The sequence below is a fragment of the Scyliorhinus torazame genome, chromosome 5, assembly GCF_047496885.1.
Source record: "Scyliorhinus torazame isolate Kashiwa2021f chromosome 5, sScyTor2.1, whole genome shotgun sequence".
Taxonomy (NCBI): domain Eukaryota; kingdom Metazoa; phylum Chordata; class Chondrichthyes; order Carcharhiniformes; family Scyliorhinidae; genus Scyliorhinus; species Scyliorhinus torazame.
This window is the reverse complement of record NC_092711.1, coordinates 77,771,828-77,796,222: the sequence shown is the minus strand read 5'-3', so window position 1 is coordinate 77,796,222 and position 24,395 is coordinate 77,771,828. Positions and strand designations below refer to the sequence as shown.

The 24,395-nt window shown below is 47.0% G+C and overlaps 1 protein-coding gene and 1 gene segment (V, D, J or C); both read left to right on the top strand.

Annotated features, from left to right (window-relative positions):
* The window catches only part of LOC140421423 (uncharacterized), a 307,993-nt gene that overhangs the window by 225,326 nt on the left and 58,272 nt on the right, over positions 1-24,395 (top strand). The gene's annotated exons all lie outside the window — the stretch shown is intronic.
* On the top strand, positions 1,104-12,329 carry LOC140421416 (Ig heavy chain C region-like). The segment is given in 5 exon segments: positions 1,104-1,187; positions 8,083-8,376; positions 8,585-8,893; positions 9,531-9,839; positions 11,884-12,329. Coding segments are annotated over 5 exon segments (1,323 nt in total).

Sequence of the window (24,395 nt, the reverse complement as noted above, 5' to 3'; positions counted from 1 at the left end):
CCTGAAGGTTAGCACTTGATCCAAATGTAATATTAATGTCAGTGATCAAAGTCAAAACACAAGCTGCTTCTTACATAACTGACACAGCGAAAATTAAACTGTAAAACCAAACAAACCAATCGATCAAAAAGGAGGAGCTTTTGTCTGTTGATGTTTACTGTTAGCATTTTCAGCAAATACAGACTTAGATACTCCTCGTTGTATTATTTCTGATACTTGGAGAAAGTGTATGTACATTGGATTTTATAAACTGCCGTTAAATTGTAAATTAGATCAGAAGTAAACGTCTATTTGATGTGAATATTGAGCGGCAGGACTGATCAGAGAGTGAGTGCAGTTTTTGTGCGGGTGTCTGTCACTGTGACTCCAGTGGGCCACAGTGCTGTGCACAGCGACATCCTCATACAAAAACCTCAGTGAAAGAGTTTGCTCAAATTGGTGATCAGGGCCACAGCAGGATTGTCAATGTAAATGAACTTTAAATAAAACAAAGTATTAGTTTATAAAAAGGTGTAAAAATCTTCCACTTTATCTCTGTTGACCGACACGCTAAATCTGCACAGAGGGTTTAAAAGTGTTGCGATCCTCTTTATAAATTTAATGAACAGGACAAGCTGAAATAACTCACCCATTCGCTCTTGGAAGAGACAGAGTTAGGTTTTTGAGAGCGCAGTGAAATGAAATCTCTGTATTTTACAGTTAACAGTCTGCCGCAGTATTTGACACGCTGTGTCTCACTGTGATACCTGGCACAGCAGTTACTGTCAATACAAAAAGCCCCTCAGCACTAATTAACTGAAGCTGGCTCTGTGCTCGCTTTTACAATCCATCTTTATTCACAGTGAAGCATTATTTATGTCCAGCTCTGACAAAATAATAAGAATTAATGTGGAAAATTGGTGGTCGTAATTGAGTCACAGTTGGTGTTCTCAATAACATTTCCATGTCTGTGAAATATAAAACATTCGGTCATTTATGAAGAGAGAACTGTATCCACAAATATTAATATAATTTCCTGAAAATAAATCGTGAATTTTCTTTGCCGCTGGTTTGTGAATATTTAAAATAATGGCGGATTTATATCTATTTTGTGCAGGTGCGGTTATTGTATGGAGCTGTCCAGGGAATGTGACACTGTGACTACTTCGACTACTGGGGACAAGGCACCATGGTGACGGTGACTGCAGGTAAGAACCATTCCGTCATTTACCAACTGTTTTATATTTTTCTGCCTTTTCAAACTCCATTCGTTCACTGAAATGTGTTTTGGTGGATCATGTATTGCGATGTTGTTGCAATGATTCATTTGATTCTGCTGAAAAGGGGTTATAGAATCCCGCGGTTTCTTGACAGAAAGATGCTGCTGAGGCATTCAGTCCCTGGTTGCTGTGATTTGGTGTTTATTTGCTGAGGATACTGTGTGGCTGGGTTACTTTAAATACAAAACGTCTGTTTTTACGATGTTTATTCTTGGTTCTATCTAAGTGGCTGCAGTTTGTACCGTCTTCTGCCCAAGTGTTTGAGATCTAACCCAACATTGTCAAAATGTGCTAAAGTTTCTGTATTATCTTATTGAACATGTTCTGCTTACTTGAAGTGCTGATGATATTATTCAAGTTTTCTGATTAGTTTACCTGTTCATTCATTTGATGACATGAGGGTTGGTGCATTCTAAATTGAGATTTTCTTGCAATATTACATTTGATACTTTTGGAAATGTTTGCAGAATTGAGCTGCTTCTCCATGATGTTTCATTCCTTCAGTGATGTGATTTGGTGTTTTTCTGCTGAGGAATATTTTTGGGTGACTTTGAGTAGGAAAGTTTGTGAAACGGTTTGGCGTGTCTGTATTGTATCAACTCGGTGACACTGAGCGGTTCCACGTTTTGTGATTGAATGCAAAGAGTTTACGTGTTTGAAACTGCTTGTCGCAGGATTGTAGACAGAGAACAGGGAGGCTGTTACTGCATCGTGAAAAAAAGTGAAAATTGTAGATTAAACTAAGCAACGTGTTATACAAATCCTTTCCGAGCACAAGTAGTTGCTGGAATCAGTTTGCCGTTTGTGCAATGTTTAATCTCGGTGGCATCTGATGGTTGCAGCTTTTACCGTCTACTGCAAACATGAAAAACATTTAAATGTGTTTGAAAAATGTCTCAATATGAAAAAAATTGTTAACGTTTCAATATTTATTTGTTGTTAATATTCCAGTACCTCGCAATGCTATTGCTGTTATTCCAGGTTTCTGTGTAGTTTAGTAATTCATACATGTGGTTACAAGCTGGTTTGCTGGGTTCGATATTGATATTTTCTTGCAATATAAAGTTTGATTCTGTTCAATGTAGAGTTAAGTTGCTTCTCCATGAAACGGGTTTACGTCCTTCATTGGTGTGATTTAGTGTTTTGTTCAGCGAAGGAGATTGTGTATCTGAGTGACTTTAAATGATTAAGATCTGTGAAACGGTTTAGCGTTTCTGCATTGTTTAAACTCGGTGACACTGGGCGGTTACACGTTTTCTGGTTGAATGCAAACAGTCTAGGCGTTTGAAAATGCTTGAAGGGCGATTGTACGGAGAAAACAGCCAGTTTTAAGAAAATAATCCAATAAAGATATGTTGATGCCTTTTGTAATTTTAACTGATGCTTCCAGATTGAACGAAATAATGACTGAAACGCCCATGCAGAACATAATAACATTTATATAATTCAAACAATTGCAATGCGGTGATACAACTCCAAATTAACCAAAAGTTATTTTATATTAATATAATTCATCATTAATCACCTTTCACAATCCTGCTGTGATCTGCACGAGGTTAACATGACCGGACAGGTTTCTAGGCTGGAAATACTTTGTAATTCCAGTTATTCTATTATTTCTGTGCCGCTGCAACCATATTATTCCTTCACTGTAATTTGTAGTTGGATAGCGAGGTAATTATCACTAATCTAACCTTAAATAGTTTTCTGTGATGTGGAAGTCGTTGCCAATCAAGGAATTGTTCCGATGATTTTATTTGTATTGTAGGAAAGTTCAGATTGCATATGGCAAGAGATTGAAAATTAAAAGCTTGAATGTCAAACCGATGTATTTATTTACAAAAGGTTAACAGTAGCTTTGCATTTTATAATGACATCCTGTCTCCCACGGCTGTGCTTTTCACACAATAGAATTACAGGAATAACAGATGATAGGAAAGAAAGAATGATTCTATCTTAGCTTTAGGCTTAAATTTTATTAAATGCTAAATTCAACAACAAATTCTCGACTCCATTTGCACATAATGGGTCAGTTTTGCAAATGATTTGAATAAATATTACTGAGCTGTTCTCGTTACATTCGTTACTGTCTGAGAACAGATGAAATTTATGATTTATCAATGCGTTCAGAAAGGCGCTTATTTTACACATTTGTAGGTCGAATAGGGCAATTGGAGTAAAAAAATTAAAATGTGAATATAGTCAATTAAATGTTAAGATGTTTCCATCCAGTAATTTGGAGTTTATTGTTCAACATTGTTTTAATGTCAGGTTGTTTTAATTAAATCTCAATTTTTTCATAAAGCTCTGGGTAAAAACAAATTGAAGATTATTGAATGCTATTTTTATTATATTTATTATATAGTACAGATAATCTAATAAAAAAATTAGCTGACAATTAACAATAACGTACAATACAATATCAATGAGAATTAATTCAACATAAATGACCTCCTAGAATTGAATTGTATACTGGCGTGCAATATCTCAAAGGTTTTAGAGAATTTTAATAATATCTGAAATGAATTTAGGAAACAATACATGTCTATACACTGCTGTGTTCAGCTCAATTATTTTGCTGATTACATTCTTTTGCCCTGATTCTTTTGCTGATTACATTTAATTGTGTTTTTAGATCATATCAGTGGGTAATGTGAATATTTCCTGGTTTGTTTAATTATCGCCCTGACACTGAGTCTCTGTTATGTCATTAATCTACCCTGAATCTGTATTATTTAATCTGCTCATTTTCAGCAAAACTACTTTCTGCCCAATTATCGAGATTTGAGACAGAGAGAAATAGTTAAAAGGCGAATGCAGTTTTGAAATTAATGTCAGTTTAATTTAAAATAAGTCACTAAATTATTGTTGTCGGAGGTTGACCATTGATAAATCAGAATTAAATAGTTTCATGAAATTGACAGGTTGAACAGATCGATCTGCTGGAACTCGATTGTTGCCATTTATGTCTGTTCAGTTTCTGTGCGCGGGGTCACTGTGCTGGGACCAGGAATCTTCCTGACTGGTTGTAAATCTTCTGCTTCATTTTCCAGTATTTCAGGGAGTGCAATTTGATCAAGTCTTTCAATAAAACTTGTATCTGTGTGAAATGTGGAAATTGTACTTGATGTTTGACTAGGCGACTCAGGAAGGGGATTCCAAACCCAGATTGTGACAGTCAGAAAGAATTCAGCAACGCCAGACAGACTGTAGGTGGAGATTTGGTTGATTTTTAAGCAGTGATATATCGGTCTTGGGAATTTTCGATTAGGCAATGCAGAGAGCGATTTATTGGGTTACATTCCATGCAGTCCTTGATCTATTTAATGGGTCAGTGCAGCGGAGAAATCCCTTTGCATTTTATTTTTAATCCTATCCTAGGATTTTGGAGGCGCTGGCAAGGCCAGAATTTATTATATGTGCCTAATTGTCCCCTGGGAAAGTTTAGATGTGAGGCATCCTTGAATAGCTGCAGTCCATGTGGCGGAGGTATATCTGCAATATTGTCAGGGAGGGAGTTCCAGAATTTTGACTCAGCGACAGTGAAGGAATGGCGGTATATTTACAAATCAGGATGGTGAGTGTCTTGGAAGGGAACTTGCAGGTTTTGGTGCACCCATACATCATCACAAACACATATACACTCTCACTCTCTCACGCACACATTCTCTCACATCCTCACACAAACTCATTCTCTCACACACATAATCACAATACTTCTTTCAAACAAACACACTGTCTCACACACAATCACACTCTCTCAATCTCACTCTCAGACACACTGTGACGATCTCGCTCACGCACACACATTCGCTCACACGCTCTCTCGCTCACACACGCGCTATCTCACATGCACTTTCTTTCACCAAATCTCTCTCATGTACCTTGCCTCTCACTCACACACACTCTCAAACACACAGACCCTCTCTCTCCCTCACATACATGTATAATCGCTCTTCAAACGTAGCATTTTTTTCTTTCAGGCTCTCTCTCACACACATTCCCTCGTACACACATACACAATATCTCAGGCGCTAACAACTCGCCAACACATTATTAGTCTCACAGGTGCACCCTGGCACATGCCCCGCATTTACAAAGTCTCACACCCACCCTCTTTCACACGTCTTCACTCACAGATCCTCACCCTTCCTCGCTCACACACCCTCACTCACCCACATTCCCTCATACACCCTTACTCAGCCACCCTCACCAGACGCACCCACTGCGTCACCCACTATCACTCACCCTCATTTACTCCCTCACCCTCACTCACCCACGCTCACTGACTCCCCCTCATTCATTCACCCACTACACTCACTCACCAGCAATCAACCCCCGGACTCACCCCGGGAGCCGAGGAAAGTGCAGAGAGCCGTGGAAAGACTCCGGAGCCGAGAGAAAGCGCCGAGGCGGTGGAAAAGAGCAAAGAGGCGGCGAAAAGGCAGAGTTGGGAGGAAAGCATCGAGATGCAGGGGAAAGGACAGAAATCCGGGGGAATAGACCGAGATGCAGCGGAACACACAGAGAGTCGTAGAAAAGGACAAAGAGTTGGAAAGAAGTGGAGAGAGCAAGGGAAAGGTGCAGAGAGCAGGGTGGGGGGGGGGGGGGGGGTCCGAGGGGCGGGGGGGGGGGGCGAGTGCGGGGAGCCGGGGGAACTGGAGAGAGCCAAGGGGGGAGGGGGTGCAGGGTACCGGGGGAAGTGCAGAGAGCCGGGGGCGGGGTGGGGGGGGGGGGGTAGTGCAGGGAGCCGGGGAGGGGGGGGGGAGGTGCAGGGAGCCGGGGGAAGGTGCAGAGAGCCGGGGGAAGACGCAGAGAGCTGGGGAAGACGCAGAGAGTCGGGGAAAGATGCAGGGAGCCGGGGAAAGATGCAGGGAGTAGGGTGAAGGAGCACAGAGCCGGGGGAAGTGCAGAGAGCCGGAAGAAAGTCCATGGAGTCGGCGATAAGCGATAAGAATCGGGGTAAAGCGCACAGTGCTGGCAAAAGGCTCAAAAAGCCCGCACAAAGTGCCAGGGACCGGGAAAAGCACAAAAAACTGGGAAAAGTGCAGCACACCTGGTCAAAGCGCAAAGAGCAGGAAGAAAATGCAAAGTCGAGAGAAAGTGCAGAGATGCGGAGGAAAGCGCAGAGAGCCGTGGAAAAGAGTAGAGCTAAACGAAAGTGAAGGGACCAGGAGAAAGGTACAGAAATCCAGCGGGAACCGCAGAGAGATGGGGGACGCACAGGGAGCGCGGGGCGGGGTGCGGAGGGATTGCAGACAGCCCGGTCTCAGTGACAGGCGGAATGTGGAGTTAACACCACAATCAGCACAGCCAGGAGCTTATTGAATGGGGGAGTAGACTCGACGGACTGAATGGCCGACTCCCCCATGGTCCTAAAATTAGAGAATGTTGCAACTACTCAAATGTAGAACCTTATTGTAATTATATAAATGTGCATTCAGAAGATATTTTTGAAGCAAAGCCACTATTCTCTTTGGGGAATGGGGGTAGTGAAATGGAGAGAGGAGGGGGGATCAGTCAGTTTGAACAAAGGGAATTTCCCAAACTGCAAAGATACAAATGAAGAGACAACATTTTTAACACAAATTGATTGTGACGTACACAGCCCGGTTAGCTGGATTGTGACGTACGCAGCTCAGTGAGCTGGATTGTGACGTACGCAGCTCAGTGAGCTGGATTGTGACGTACACAGCTCAGTTAGCTGGATTGTGACGTACGCAGCTCAGTGAGCTGGATTGTCACGTACACAGCTCAGTTAGCTGCATTGTGACAGATACAGCTCAGTTAGCTGGATTGTGATGTACGCAGCATTGTTTGCTGGACTGTGACCTACGCAGCTCAGTTGGCTGGATTGTGACGTACACACCTCAGTTAGCTGGATTGTGACGTACACAGTTAGCTAGAATGTGACTTCCACAGCTCAGTTAGCTGCATTGTGACGTACACAGCTCAGTTAGCTGCATTGTGACGTACACAGTTCAGTTAGCTCCATTGTGACGTACACAGCTCAGTTAGCTGCATTGTGACGTACACAGTTCAGTTAGCTGGATTGTGACGTACATAGCTCAGTTAGCTGCATTGTGACGTACACAGCTCAGTTAGCTGCATTGTGACGTACACCTCGCTCAGTTTGCTGCATTGTGACGTATACAGCTCAGTTAGCTGGATTGTGACATACGCAGCTCAGTTAGCTGGATTGTGACGTACACAGCATTGTTTGCTGGATTCTGACCTACGCAGCTCAGTTAGCTGGATTGTGACGTACACAGCTCAGTTAGCTGGATTGTGACGTACACAGCTCAGTTAGCTGGATGGCTGGTTTGTGATGAAGAGCGATCCCAACAGCGCGGGTTCAATTGCTGCACCGGCTGAGGTTATTCATAAAGACCCCCATTCTCAACCTTGCCCCTCGCCTGATGTGTGGCGACCCTCAGGTTAAATCACCACCAGTCAGCTCTCAGAAGGAGAGAGCAATCTCCGGGACTATGGCCTCATTTACATTTTATAGCACATGGTGGCTGAAATAATGGGGGAAACCCTCTGCTCCTCTCGTTCAATCCAATCAAAGTTACACCATTCAGATTACATCAAACTGTGTTTTTTTCGATAGAGACAGAGAAAGAGATGTGAGTTTCTAAAGATGGGACAAAACGTAGGTGATTCTCAATGATATAACTGATAGAATATTCAATGTGGATGTAGGATTTAATTGGTAAATGTTAGGATAAACTCATAGTTCTTGTCAAATTATGAAATGTTTGGTTACTTATAAATCACAAATACCAGTGTCTAACTTGTTGGATCGGCCATTCTCTCCCAGCAACACCGTCTCCGCCCACTCTCTACAGCCTGGTCTCCTCCTGTCAGCAACACAACGCCGATGGCTCCGTGACCTTCGGCTGTTTGGCGATGGACTACTCCCCAGAAATCTCCAGCCTGACCTGGAAGAAAGATGGGCAGCTGATCACCACTGGAGTTAAGAAATACCCGTCAGTGAGAAACAAGAAGGGAACATACACCCTGAGCAGCCAATTAACCATCACCGAGCCAGGATGCAGCAAAATCAGCTGTGAGGTTCGACACAGCGGCTCAGACAAGAGCATTGGAATGGAATGTAAGTGTTGTGGAATCTGTGAGAAATAGAAAACCTATGATTATCTTCTATAGGGTATTGGAGTTAACTCATTTGTAATACTCTGCATATTCCTGATCCCTGGGAAATCCAGCTTAGTGTCTATTGACCACAAACATTTTTTAAAGCATATGAACTCATTTGTTTATCAATTTCTTCTGCAAGAAATGTCTAATTGTGTTTCTTGAAGGTCCCAGAACTAATGCTCCAAATGTTCTCCTCACCGTGAGTTCCAGTGAAGAAATCACAAGACAGAAATTTGCAACCATTGTCTGTTCAATCAACGATTTCCAGCCAAAGTCAATGACGGTGAAGTGGCTGAAGAATGGACAACCCATGGGTTCAGGATTTGTCACCTCGCCCCCCTGTGAAGTGAACGGGAACTTCTCGGCGAGCAGTCGGCTGACAGTCTCCGCTGGGGAATGGTTCAGCAAAGCGGTCTATACCTGCCAGGTCACTCATCAAGAGGTCACCCAAAGTCGCAACATCACCGCGTCTGGTAAGAGACTCAAACAGAGGAAACAATAAATCATCCTGCACTCTGATGTTAATCAAAATCAGGAATTTACTGAAGTTAGTGTAAAGCACAGAATAACTTCTAATTTACTGCCATGTAGTTTGTGTTCCATTCTGGTGTAAGAGCTGCATTTGGATTGCTCACCATTCAGGACTTGATCAGGATAGAAATAAATGTTTCCCTCAAATTTGAAGTAATTTAGTGAGTGAGGTGGACTCGATGTCAGCTTCATCCTGAGACAGCTGATTATATTTGAGCGGCAGTGGGTGTCTGAAACACTTAACTGATAACAGCTCCGGGGGAAAGTGTTGGAAGGTTCATCCAACCTATTTATGGATCAGCCTTCAGTACTGCGTTCCTGAGATCAGGAATGGCATATTTGTATTGGGAATGCTGCAACACTGGTTCGTTAGCATGGTATCGGGACTGACCATATTTCACAATGAGAGTAGTTTTCACAGACCAAACTGGTTTTCCATTGTGTACAGAAGATTAAAGGCGATCATTAGAAGTTGTTATTTCGAATTGATGTATTCCCAGTTGGAGAGAGAAGGCTGAATACCGCTGTCCTGATTCTGAAGATCAAACTTGGGTTGATTTCTACTTTTTTCATTCACAGATCCTTCCCTTTGCACTGTTGCCTCAGTAACAATACTGCCACCACAAATAGAACAGGTCTTACTGGAGGCGACAGTAACCTTAACCTGCGTCATTTCGAATGCTCCTTATGGGGTCAACGTGTCCTGGAGTGAAGCGAAGAAGCCGCTGAAATCAGAGATTGCCGACCAGCCTGGGGCAGATACTGAGAGCGTGGTCAGCAAATTAAACATCTCGACACAAGCCTGGCTGAGTGGGGCTGTGTTTGACTGTGTGGCGAGCCACCAGGACCTGCCAACTCCTTTAAGAATTTCAATCCACAAAAAAATAGGTGAGCGGTGAGACTGAAGCAATAAGTGAGTCATTGTGTCTATTTCTAGTGTCAGTGCAGCGGTCAGTATTTAGCATTCAGGGTATTTATGGTCCATTCTGATTGGTAATTCCACTAACTAAATACTCGGGGCATTGAGAGTTTAAGGGGGAAATTGATATGCAGATGAATGAACAATGAATTGAAAACAGTGATATTGGGTTTAGATGGAGCGAGACCATAGACCACAAGACTTAGGAGCAGACGTTGGCCATTGGGCCCATCAACACCGGTCCAGCCTGCAGTGAGGTCATGACTGATCTGATGTGATAATCTTCAACTCCTCTTTCCCGACTTATTCCCATATCTCTTGACGCCTTTACTGATTTAAAATCTGTCTCTCTCAACCTTGAACATACTGAACAACCCAGAATCTACAGCCCCCGGGTTAAATAATTCCACAGCTTCACTACTCTCTGAGAGAGGAAATTCCTTCTCATCTCTATTAAATAGGCGAACCCTTACATTGTGATCCTGCTTGCTGCTCCTAGACGCTCTCACAAGGGAGAAGAACCCCTCAGCGTCTATCCTACGAAGGTCCCTGAGAATCATTCATGTCTCGATTAGGTCGTCTTCATTCCTCTAAACTCCAATAAGTAAAACCCAGCCTACTTAACCTCAGCTCATAAGAAAATCCCTCCATACTCGGGTTCAACTTCGTGATCCTTCTCTGGACTGTCTTCAAAACCAATCTGTCTTCCTTAGATAAGGGCACCAAAACTATTCAAAGCGTATCAGGTATAGTCTCACTAAATAATAATAATCGCTTATTGTCACAAGTAGGTTTGAATGAAGTTACTGAAAATTGCCCGTAGTCGCCTCATTCCGGCGCCTGTTTGGGGAGGCCGCTACGGGAATGCCTTGTATAGTTTTAGCCAGACTTCCCCATGTTTATATTCGATTCCCATTGAAATAAATGTCAACATTCAATTTGTCTCCATGTTACCTGCAGAACTTGCTTTTTGTGGTTACTGCACGAGGACCCCCAATTCCCCCGTTACTTCAGCTTTCTCCATCTAAATAATATTCCGTTTTGTTCCTCCTCCTACCAAAGTGTCTAACCTCACATTTTCCAACATTCTGTTCCATCTGCCAAGTTTTTACTCCAGATTAAAGTCCAACAGGTTTGTTCTGAATCACTAGCTTTCGGAGCGCTGCTCCTTCCTCAGGTGAGGAAGGAGCAGCGCTCCGAAAGCTAGTGATTCGAAACAAACCTGTTGGACTTTAACCTGGTGTTGTAAGACTTCTTACTGTGCTCACCCCAGTCCAACGCCGGCATCTCCACATCAAGTTTTTACTCAGTAACTAAAGCTGTCTCTGTCCCTCTGTGGATTTTCTGTGATCCTCACCACTTGCCTTTCCACCTATTTTTTGTCATCTGCAAACGTGGGTATAGAACATTCATTTATTAAACACAGTTTTGAAATTCATGTAAATTACATGTACTGGCCCCCCCTCTCTCTCGCCTTCTCGTTATCACCTCAAATAAGGGCAATACATTTGTCAGGCAATGATTCCCCCTTCACGAAGCCGTGCTGACTCTGTTTGATTATATTAAGTATGTTTAAATGCTCAGCGATTGAATGCGTTATAATGGACTCTAACCGTTTCCCACTGACAGATGTTAAGGTCACTGGCCTATAGTTACCTGTTTTTGTCTCCCTCCCTTTTGAATAAGGGTGTTACATTGGCAGTTTTCCAATCCTCTTGGGGTAAGGTGGGGGGAGTCTGGTGTGGAGTTTATACACCAGCACAGAACAGGCGGGCCGAATGGCCTGTTTCACTGCTGTACACTTTCTGAAACCATCATATCCAACATCCATAAATTCTCAGGGGAAAGGCTTGTGTCCACCTCAGCTCCGAGCTCGGAAACCGGACAGATCCCAAAGTGGGAAATGGAAACCTTTAAAATCCAACACAAAACACATTTCTCTCACATCTAACCCGCGGTTCCATTGTCTCCGGAATTCCCCATTTTACTGACATTTTTGTACATTTTCTGCAGATCCCAATCCGCGGGAACCGTCCGTCTCTGTCCTACTGCCCTCGGCTGAAGACGTCTCCGCTCAGAGATTCGTCTCCCTCAGCTGCTTAGTGAGAGGTTTCTCCCCCCGAGAGATCTTCGTCAAGTGGACCGTCAATGACAAGCAGGTGAATCCCGGGAACTACAAGAACACCGAGGTGATGGCCGAGAACGGCAATAGCTCCTTCTTCATGTACAGCCTGTTATCCATTGCAGCGGAGGAGTGGGCCAGCGGCGCTTCTTACTCCTGTGTGGTGGGACATGAAGCCATCCCCTTGAAGATCATCAACAGAACGGTTGATAAATCCAGCGGTAAACCCAGTTTTGTGAACATTTCCCTCGCTCTGATGGACACCGTTAATTCATGTCAATGAGAATCTATGGGTTACATGTCTAACTGAAATAAAAATAAAGTATTTTTCCTCCAATTGTGATTTAAATGCACAGCCGCTTAATTAATGGAGCTTCCACTTTGCTGATATCAGATCTGTTCAATGAGACCCGGATTTCTACAGGTCTCGGCCCCAAGTCTGATACAACCAGTGCTCCCAGCTCAGAAACACCCTGGGTTAGAGACAGAGCACAACTTATTCATAACAGAAGTCAGCAAAATATCTTCACTGACTTTCCCCCCTCTGAGAAGAAATCGGACAATTTCCCATTTCAGACAAACAAACACATCATATTTAGTCCTCAGTGTTCCAGCTTCTCCCATTGTCCGTTCCTTTAAAATTGATGTCAGATTTCATTATCATAGAATTTACAGTGCAGAAGGAGGCCATTCAGCCCATCAAGTCTGCACCGGCTCTTGGAAAGAGCACCCCGCCCAAGGTCAACACCGCCACCCTATCCCCATAACCCAGTAACCCCACCCAACACTAAGGGCAATTTTGGACACTAAGGGCAATTTAGCATGGCCAATACACCTAACCCGCACATCTTTGGACTGTGGGAGGAAACCGGAGCACCCGGAGGAAACCCACGCACACATGGGGAGGATGTGCAGACTCCGCACAGACAGTGACCCAAGCCAGAATCGAACCTGGGACCCTGGAACTGTGAAGCAATTGTGCTATCCACAAGGCTACCGTGCTGCCCCTAATTAATTTAAGATTTAAGTTGCTGTATCATACCCACTGGGAACTGAATTGAGGGTCACACAGAAACATGGACCAACAATCCTCAGTGAAAGAGAGGGGAAAGTGAAATTGTTAATCCACTATACCCCCACTTCACCAGCAGAGAGAGGGGGAGGGGAATTAGTTAATCCACTATACCCCCACTTCACCAGCAGAGAGAGGGGGAGGGGCTTTAGTTAATCCTCTGTACCCCCACCTCCCCAATAGAGGGAGGGGGAGGGGCTTTACTTAATACACTCTCTCCCCACTTCCCCAACAAAGAGAGGGGGAGAGGCATTAGTCTCCCCACTTCCCCAGACAAAGAGAGGGGGTGGGGCATTAGTCAATCCACTGTCTCCCCACTTCCCCAACAGAGAGCGAGGGGGGCATTAGTTAACCCACTGTCTCCCCACTTCCCCAACAAAGAGAGGGGGAGGGGCATTAGTCAATCCACTGTCTCCCCACTTCCCCAGACAAAGAGAGGGGGAGGGGCATTAGTTAACCCACTGTCTCCCTACTTCCCCAACAGAGAGAGGGGGAGGGGCATTAGTCAATCCACTGTCTCCCCACTACCCCAAACAAAGATAAGGGGAGGGGCATTAGTTAACCCACTGTCTCCCCACCTCCCCAACAGAGAGAGGGGGAGGGGCATTAGTCAATCCACTGTCTCCCCACTTCCCCAACAGAGAGAGTGGGAGGGGCATTAGTTAACCCACTGCCCCCCCCCCCCACTTCCCCAACAGAGAGAGGGGGAGAGGCATTAGTCAATCCACTGTCTCCCCACTTCCCCAACAGAGAGAGGGAGAGGTGCATTAGTTAACCCACTGTACCCCCCACTTCCCCAGCAGAGAGAGGGGGGCATTAGTTAATCCACTGTCTCCCCACTTCCCCAACAAAGAGAGGGGGAGGGGCATTAATTAATCCACTGTCTCCCCACTTCCCCAACAAAGAGAGGGGGAGGGGCATTAGTTAATCCACCGTAACCCAATTCCACGACAAAGAGAGGAAGAGGGGCATTACTTAATGCACCGTGCCCCCACTTCCCCAGCAAAGAGAGGTGGAGGGGTATTAGTTAACACACTGTGCCCCCACTTCCCCAACAAAAGAGACGGTGGGGGCTGAGTTAACCCACTGTACACATGCTTCCAACAATGAGTGGAGCGGCATTATTTAATCCACTGCACCCATACTTCCCCAACAAAGAGAGCAAAGGGGCAATACTGACCCATTTTACCTCCACATTCCCGACCAAAAGAGGAGGAAGGTGATGAGTGAACTCTCTGTATCTCCACCTCCAGCAGGGAGATCCCAAAGGCAATTTGCTGAGCTGACCAGAGAGAGGGAGATTATTAACTCAATATCTTCACAGTCTCCAAGCAGGGAGTTTGGAAGTAAACGGATCTCTAGACTAAGAACTCAGTTACTGACATTACAAGACGTCATGTAGCTTACTGGCTGAAGGGTTTAAAAGATCATCATGATAACGATGTATTTTTCAGCACCCTTGTTCCTCTTATCCATCTGCTAAAACCGATTCCCCAAAATCCAAATCCAGATGGTGATTGAATTCTCCCTGGGTTTTCAGTGTTCTCTCCTGAGGCACCTCCTTGTATTTTTGCATTCGGTCAATGATGTCAGCTTGCAACTCACAGAAAACACAGTTAGAAGCAGAAAGTTCAACATATTCTACATCGGTATCAATAATACCCACAACTGGAAAAGCTGCAGGCAGCTGATACAAACACACAGACAGATAAAGACACAGACACTACACACACATGCACACAGACCCAAACATACACACGCTTACACGTAGACACAAACACACACATAGACACACACATAGAAACACATGCATAAACATACACCCAGGCACAACGAACCACACATATTTTGACACAAAAACACACGCAAACGTGCGCAACAATTCACAAACATGCACATAAACACAAGAAAGCACATGTTTATACACACGCAGACACACGTGCACATACACACACAAATCCACACACAAGCGGCTACACAAATGTACACAAACAGACACATACAACCACATGTCCACACAGGTACACAAACATATGAAACGAGACAAGCAGGCGGACTGAATAATATGAAACACAAATGTAACCAATAACATGAACATTAGCACAATTTCACGATGACATAAATAATTCCACTCAAACAGAGACAATAATCCACACTAACACACTTATGGTCTCACGTGGACACATATTTGCAGACTCGTACGCACATTAACACGAACACACATGAATACACATGGAGTCATCAATACACAGCAATAGATAGTTATAAACAATCATCTGCGCATAAATAGCACTGCTGCCTCACAGCACCAGAAACCCGGGTTCAATTCCAGCCTCGGGTGATTGTCGGTGTGGAGTTTACAGGTTCTCCCGTGTTTGTTCCTGTTTCCTCCGTGAGCTCCAGTTTCCTCTCACAGTCCAAAGATGTGCAGGTGAGGTGGATTGGTCATGCTATATTACCCCTTAGTGCCACAACGTTAGGTGGGGGTACGAGGTTCTGGAGATAGGGCAGGGGCATGCGTCCAGGTAGAGTGCTCTTTCGGAGGGTCGGTGCAGACTCAATGGGCCAAATGGCCTCGTTCGGCACAGTAGGGATTATACGATGATGATTCTATGATGAAATACACGCATCAACAAACACACAAACGCACTTATCCAGACACAAACATTAAGACACTGACATGCATGTTGAACGTATAAAGACACATTAACACTTTTATTACTGGGCAGGGAAGTATAAACTTATATTGACACAGGCATTAATATATAAACATAGACTTCAACAGACAAACACACACAATCAAACACTCATATTTACACATTGACAGAAGATAAACAAAGTTCACATACAGACGCTGACACACAAATACACAGATCAATACTCATTGACACATGAACACACACAATGACACTTATAAAGACATCGGGACACACGAATTTCGCATCTACACAGGCACAAAAGATAAAGAACAAACACAAACTTCAGGCAAGGGCGGCACGGTGTCATAGTGGTTAGCACTGCTGCCTCACAGCGCCAAGGACCTGGGTTGGATCCCACTCCTGTGTCTCTGTCCCAGTGGAGTTTGCACATTCTCCCCGTGACCCGTGGGTCTCACCACCGTAACCCAAAGATGTGCGGGGTAGGTGGATTGGCCACGCCAAATTGCCCCTTAATTGGAAAAATTAAGTAACACAGATCGATTTCTGAGTGTCACGAACGCAACAGTAGATATGCAATGAAAAATATTTTAAAGAATGAATTAGCAGCAGGAGAAAATGAAACGGGAATATTAAAAATATATCCTGGATTAATAAACAATCTAATTATATTTATTCGGCTCTATCCTCATAGATACCACAGACCACACCTGGACTGAAGACGATGAGGATGATAACGGGAACATCTGGACAACCGCTTCCACATTCATCACCCTGTTCTTCCTGAGCATTTCCTACAGCGCTGCAGTCACTCTGGTGAAGGTGAGAAGATTCAATCCACTCACACTTCAAACTGACAGAAGCCGTTTCAAAAATCAATAAATGCTTGATTGATTAAAAACTCGAACATCAATGTCCCCGATCATAAACATCTGCTTCATCATTTTCTCTCTCTTTTACAGATCAAGTGATCGGTTGACTTTCGGACGCTGTAGATTTTCCTCAGTTGTTTATTATGATCTGTGTGTGACACAAATACAATATCTCCTCTTGGTGACTCTAACAGTAAAATCCTCTCAGTTTATTATTCTGCATCTGTAACTGAGACAATCATGGGCAGTATTTCTGTTTTCAGTTTAAAATGTACGAGATAATTTTGGCTGTAATGTCATTGTAGCTAATCATGTCCCTAAATGTTATGTCTAAATAAGTAACCTATCTCGTACCTTATTTACAACAGTTGCCTTCCCTTTATGTTGAGCTCCTGTTCTCTCTTTCTTGTGTCTGTTACAGTTGTACATACATTTGGCAGCTCAGAGGGCATGTGTTCTGTTCTCACTGTGACGCTCAATCGTTATGTTCCCTTTTGTTAACTTCAGAATAAATTTTTGTGTAATATGTTCTCTGAAATGTTAATAAATATTGAATGAAAAATGAAGAAAGTAAGGCTTTGCTGAATTCCTTTCTCTCAGGTCCATCGGCACCGCTCCATTTCCCCGATTACAGTTTTCTCCCCTTTCCCAGACAGATATTTCTCACCAGTCCTATCTGGGATGTGTCTGAACTCAAGGCCCCTCAGCGAAAAAAACACTGCGCCACCAGGCGGCCCATCCGGGTTAAGACACCTTTAGCTTTGCCATGTTTTTGGTAAACTCCAGACAGAACGCCAGCTAAAGAATTCCACAGATTCACTACCCTCTGAGAAAAGAAATGTCTCCTCATCTCTGTCCTAAATTTGAGATCCCTTACTCTGAGATTATGCCCTCTGGTCCTAGAGTCTCTCACAAGAGGAAACAAGATGATTTTTCAGGCTGTGTAACTGGTTAAAGCTCTTTCCACAGTCAGTTCACTGGAACACTCCCACTCGGGTGTGTGTGTGTCTCGGGGCTTTTCCAGTCACACTGATGTTTGAAATCTCTTCCCACAGTCAGAACAGACAAGCACATTGACAGTTTGTGATATTTAGATCCTAATGAATTGAGTGACTGTCAGATCTCGATGTTATATTTGGCTCGAGTTGCCAGGCTGCCAATCCTCCCGTTCTAATGCCTGAAAAAGAAGTTTACAAAAATGACCACTGTAAGAATAGGATAGAAATTCACAACAGATCATTTTAGTTTCTATCGAACCTTCTTTCCTCTCTTGCTTTCCCCAAGCATGTGGTCCAGTCAAAATAAAAGACCAAAATCAGCGAGTCCCAACAAAAGTGTCACTGCCTGTGCGGAGTTTGCCCGTTCTCCCCGTGTCTGCGTGGGCTTCCTCCGGGTGCTCCGGTTTCCTCCCACAGTCCAAAGATGCGCAGGTTCGGTGGATTGGCCATGATAAATTGCCCTTACGTTAGATGGGGTTGCTGGGTTACAGGGATAGGGTGGAGGTGTGGGCTTAAGTAGGGTGCTCTTTCCAAGAGCCGTTGCAGACTCGATGGGCCAAATGGCCTCCTTCTGCACTGTAAATTCTATGATTGTACCTCTATGATTATTTTTTTTAAAAAAATATATTTATTAAAGTTTTTCAACGCAATTTTTCTCCCTTACAAACAATAACCCCCCCCCCGCCCCTCATAACAAAAAAAAACGAGAAATCGCGCAGAGCAAGATATATACATGGCAAAATGATATATTTACACAGCTTTGTACACTGGCCCTCACCCGTACATGCCAGTTTCCCCAAACCTTCATGTTATCTCTTTCTCATCCACCCTCCCAAGCAGTCCCCCCTTTCGCCCCTCCCAGGACGTCCCCTCCACCCCACCCCCCAAGGTTGCTGCTGCTGCTGACCGACCTTCCTCTAATGCTCCACGAGAAAGTCTAGGAACGGTTGCCACCGCCTGTAGAACCCCTGCGCAGACCCTCTCAAGGCGAACTTAATCCTCTCCAACTTTATGAACCCAGCCATATCATTTATCCAGGACTCCAGGCTGGGGGGCTTCGCCGGTCTACTAGGGACGCAAACGCCAGAATGCCGGCCTCTTTCGCATCCTGCACTCCCGGTTCGTCCACTATTCCAAATATTGCTAGCCCCCAGCTTGGCTTGACACGGACTTTCACCACCTGAGATATTGCTCCCGCCACTCCTCTCCAGAACCCCTCCAGTGCCGGGCATGACCAAAACATATGGACATGGTTCGCCGGGCTCCCTGAGCACCTTCCACATCTGTCCTCTACCCCAAAGAACCTACTCAACCTCGCCCCCGTCAAGTGCGCTCTGTGGACCACCTTAAATTGTATCAGGCTGAGCCTGGCATACGAGGAGGAGGAATTAACCCTACCTAGGGCATCAGCCCACAGAACTTCCTCGATCTCCTCCCCCAGCTCCTCCTCCCATTTACCCTTCAACTCTTCTACCAGCGCTTCACCCTCTTCTTTCAACTCCTGGTGTATTTCCGACACCTTGCCCTCCCCGACCCATACACCCGAGATCACCCTATCTTGAACTTCTTGTGCCGGGAGCAACGGGAATTCCCTCACCTGTCGCCTCGCAAAAGCCCTCACCTGCATATATCTAAAGGCATTTCCCGGGGGTAACTCAAACTTCTCCTCCAGTGCCCCTAGGCTCGCAAACGTCCCGTCGATGAACAGGTCCCCCATTCTTCCAATCCCCGCCTGATGCCAGCTCTGGAACCCCCCGTCCATCTTCCCCGGGACAAACTGGTGGTTACCCCTGATCGGGGACCACACCGATGCTCCCATTGCACCCCGGTGCCGTCTCCACTGGCCCCAGATCCTTAGCGTTGCCACCACCACCGGGCTCGTGGTATACTTTGTCGGCGAGAGCGGCAGCGGTGCCGTCACCAACGCCCCCAGGCTCATTCCTTTACACGGCGCCATCTCCATCCTCTTCCATGCCGCCCCCTCTCCCTCCATAACCCACTTGCGGATCATCGCCACATTTGCTGCCCAGTAGTAGCTCCTCAGGTTTGGCAGCGCCAACCCTCCTCGGTCCCTACTGCGTTCCAGGAACCCTCTCCTTACTCTCGGGGTCTTATTCGCCCACACAAACCCCATAATACTCCTGCCTACTGTCTTAAAAAAGGCCTTAGTGATCACGATGGGAAGGCACTGAAACACAATCAGAAACCTCGGAAGGACCACCATTTTGACCGACTGCACTCTACCCGCCAGCGAGAGCGGTAACATGTCCCATCTTTTGAAATCCTCCTCCATTTGCTCCACCAACCTCGTCAGATTCAGTTTATGTAGGGGCCCCCAACTCCTGGCTATCTGGATCCCCAGATACAGAAAGCTCCCCTCCGCCCTCCTCAGCAGTAGGTCCCCTATCCCTCTTTCTTGGTCCCCCGCCTGTAATACAAAGAGTTCACTCTTCCCTACATTGAGCTTATAGACCTAAAACTCCCCAAACTCCCTTAGAGTCTGCATGATCTCCACCATCCCCTCCATTGGATTCGCCACGTACAGCAACAGGTCATCCGCATATAGCAACACCCGATGCTCTTCTCCCCCTCGTACCACCCCCCTCCATTTATTAGACTCCCTCAATGACATGGCCAATGATTTGATCGCCAATGCGAACAACAGGGGGGACAGGGGGCACAGTCGGTACAGTCAAAAGTACTCTGACCTCCGCCGGTTCATCACTACACTCGCCAGCGGGGCTCTGTAAAGGAGCTTAACCAAATTGATAAACCCTACCCCGAACCCAAACCTACGCAGCACCTCCCAGAGGTCCTCCCACTCTACTCGGTCAAAGGCCTTCTCCGCATACACAGCTGCCACTATCTCCGCCTCTCCCTCCACCGATGGCATCATTATCACGTTTAAGATCCGCCGCACATTTGTGTTTAATTGCCTGCCCTTTACAAATCCCGTCTGGTCCTCGTGGATTACCCCCGGGACACAGGCCTCGATCCTCGTGGCCAGCACTTTTGCCAGCAACATTGCACCCACATTGAGGAGCGAGGTCGGCCTGTATGATCCACATTGCAGTGGGTCCTTGTCCCGCTTTAGGATCAAAGAAATTGTCGCTTCCGACATTGTCGGGGGCAGGGTCCCCTCCTCTCTTGCCTCATTAAAGGTCCTCACCAGTAGCGGGGCCAACAGGCCTGCGTACTTCCTGTAGAACTCCACCGGGAATCCGTCCGGTCCCGGGGCCTTCCCCGCCTGCATGCTCCCCAAACCCTTGCTCAGCTTCTCCAACCCAATTGGTGCCCCCAAACCAGCCACCTCTTATTCCTCCACCCTCGGGAATCTCAGCTGATCTGGGAATCATCTCATCCCCTCTTCCCCCGCTGGGGGCTGGGATCTGTACAGCTCTTCATAAAAGGCCTTGAATACCTCGTTTATTTTCATCGCACTCCGAACCGTGGCTCCCCTTCCATCTTTGACTCCCGCTATTTCCCTCACTGCCATCCTTTTACGGAGCTGGTGTGCCAGCATCCGACTAGCCTTTTCCCCATACTCGTAGGTCGCCCCCTGCGCTTTCCTCCACTGTGCCTCCGCCTTCCCTGTGGTCAACAGGTCAAACTCCGTCTGGAGCCTTCGTCTTTCCCTAAGTAATCTTTCCTCCGGGGCGTCTGCGTATCTCCTGTCCACTCTCGAAGTCTCCCCCACTAACCTCTCCCTTTCCATACCCTCTGTCTTCTCCCTATGAGCCCTAATGGAAATGAGCTCTCCCCTGATCACCGCCTGCAACGCCTCCCATACCACCCCCACCCACACCTCCCCATTGTCGTTGGCCTCCAAGTACCTTTCGATACACCCCCTCACCTTCCCACACACCACCTCGTCCGCCAGCAGTCCCACATCCAGCCGCCACAACGGGCGTTGGTCCCTCTCCTCTACCAGCTCCAGTTCTACCCAGTGCGGGGCATGGTCCGAAACGGCTATAGCCGAATACTCCGTCCCCTCCACCCTCGGGATGAGCACCCTACCCAGAGCAAAGAAATCTATCCGAGAGTAGGCTTTGTGTACATGGGAGAAGAAAGAAAATTCCCTGGCCTGCGGCCTTGCAAACCGCCATGGGTCCACTCGCCCCATCTGATTTATAAACCCCCTAAGTACCTTGGCCGCCGCCGGCCTCTTTCCAGTCCTTGATTTGGAGCGGTCCAGTGCTGGATCCAACACTGTATTGAAGTCCCCTCCCATTATCAGGCCTCCTATCTCCAGGTCCGGAATGCGCCCCAACATGCGCTTCATGAATCCTGCATCATCCCAGTTCGGGGCGTTTACGTTTACCAACACCACCCACGTCCCTTGCAGCCTACCGCTCACCATTACATATCGCCCTCCATTGTCTGCTACAATAGCGTTGGCCTCAAATGACACCCGATTTCCCACCAATATTGCCACCCCTCTATTCTTTGCGTCCAGTCCCGAGTGGAATACCTGTCCTACCCATCCCTTTCTTAGCCTGACCTGGTCCGCCACCTTCAGGTGTGTCTCTTGGAGCATGGCCACGTCCGCCTTCAGTCCCTTTAAGTGCGCGAACACTCGAGCCCTCTTCACCGGCCCATTCAATCCCCTCACATTCCACGTGATCAGCCGGATTGGAGGGGCTCTCACCCCCCATCCCCCCCCCCCCGCCCCCCACGTCCGCTGACTAGCCATCTCCTTTTCTGGGCCAGTCCCGTGTCCACGCCTCCCTCACCCTCCAGTCCCCCAGAGGGGGGACCCCCGTCCCGACCACCTCTTATGTGTCCCATTCCCTTTCGGCCAGTGCAGCAGCAACCCTTCCCCCCCCTTTCCCGCCTCCCGCTAGACCCCTGTCTAGCTTTTTTGCTCCCACCATGTCACTCCCGTAAGTCAGCTGACGCCTGCTGACACCGGCTTCCCCCGCCGTCCCATTGACCTCCCCGCGTGGGAGTCTCCCAATCCATATGCATTCCTTCGTTCCCCTTCCCGCCTTTCCAAAGCCCGCTCCGCCCCCTCTGGCGCAGCTCCTGTCGCGGCCTTGTCTCTCTCCCCCAGCCGATGTAACATTTCCTGCGCGTGATTGACCTCTCTTTACAACAACCATCACACATCAAACCCCAAAACATCCCCCCCCCCCCCCCCCCCCACCATCACAAACCCTCAGTTAGAGTCCAACTTTTCGGCTTGTACAAAGGTCCACGCCTCTTCAGGCGTTTCGAAGTAATAGTGTTGGCCCTTGTATGTGACCCACAGTCGCGCTGGCTGCAGCATTCCGAATTTCACTTCTTTCCGGTACAACACCGCTTTGGCCCGGTTAAAACCCGCTCTCCGCTTTGCAACCTCCGTGCTCCAGTCCGGGTATATTCGGATCTCTGCATTGTCCCACTTACTGCTCCGCTCCTTCTTGGCCCATCTCAGGACCCACTCTCTGTCCGTGAACCAGTGGACCCTCACCACCATCGCCCTTGGCAGCTCATTTGCCTGGGGCTTCTTCGCCAGTACCCGATGTGCCCCGTCCATCTCCAGCGGCCTCGAAGGAGCCTTCATGCCCATCATCGCCTCGAGCATCGTGCTCGCGTATGCCCGGCATCAGCCTCCTCCACTCCCTCAGGGAGACCCAGGATTCACAGATTCTTTCTCCTCGACCTGTTTTCCAGGTCTTCGAGTCTTCCCGCCCACCTCTTGTGTAGCGCCTCGTTCTGCTCCACTCTAACCGCCAGGCCCACGAGCTCATCCTCATTCTGACTGACTCTTTTCTGTACCTCCTGGATCTTAGCTTCGTGGGCCTTCTGGGTGATCCCAAGCCCTTCAATTGCCGAAAGCATAGGCGCCAACATCTCCTTGCGCATCTCCTCGCGCTGCTCCTCGAAGCAGCGCTTGATGAACTCCTGCAGCTCCCCTTTGTCCCTGGCCGCCGCCATTTTGTTTTCTGCCCCTCGCTTCTCCCATTGCTCCAGTGCCGCTCCTTTGGCCGTTACACTTCTGGTTCGTTTCATAGAAGTTGGAGGGGGACCTCTCTCTTCCCTTCCCCACGGGCTGCGTCAAATAAAAAAAATAATAAAAAAAGTTCCGTTGGGGCTCCTCTAACGAGCCCGAAAGTCCGTGGTAGCAGGAGCTGCCGAATCGTGCGGCTTAGCTCCGCATAGCCGCAACTAGAAGTCGAGAGGGAATCCTTTTGGCAGTGTTCGCTTCACCAGTCTGCCCCAAAAAGTCTATGGAAACTCCTGAAAAAGGTCTGGGAGTCCATCCAGGCGGGAGCTGCCGAATGAGCGACCAATCCTCCATGGCCGCCACCGGAAGCCTCGTCCCTGCTTCTTCAATGGCCTTGGTAGATCTTTTCACAGTTGTTCCCTCTGCTGCTAGAATTCACCTGTGATAGAGTCAAGTCAGATTGCAGCTTTAAGCTTGCCCTTCCCCCGCCTGCATGCTGGAAGAGGCCCTGTTTATCCTGTTGCAGCCAAATCTTTTACTGTTTCTGCCGGGTCTGGTAGCTAAAAGACATAACATTCCTGGGGGACACTGTCAGGGGAATGCTGCAGTCTTCTTGCCACACCGGGAAATGTCAAACAAATGCCATGGGGCCCTGTTAAAGAGCCCAAAAGCCCGTTCCAAGCGGGAGCTACCGAATATGCAACCTAGCTCTGCATAGCCGCACCCGGAAGTCGTACCTCTATGATTATTGAGCATGATGTGGAGATGGCGGCGTTGGACGAGGGTGAGCACAGGACGAAGGCTTACAACACCAGGTTAAAGTTCAACATGAAGAACCTGAGGAAGGAGCAGTGCTCCGAAAGCTAGTGTTTGAA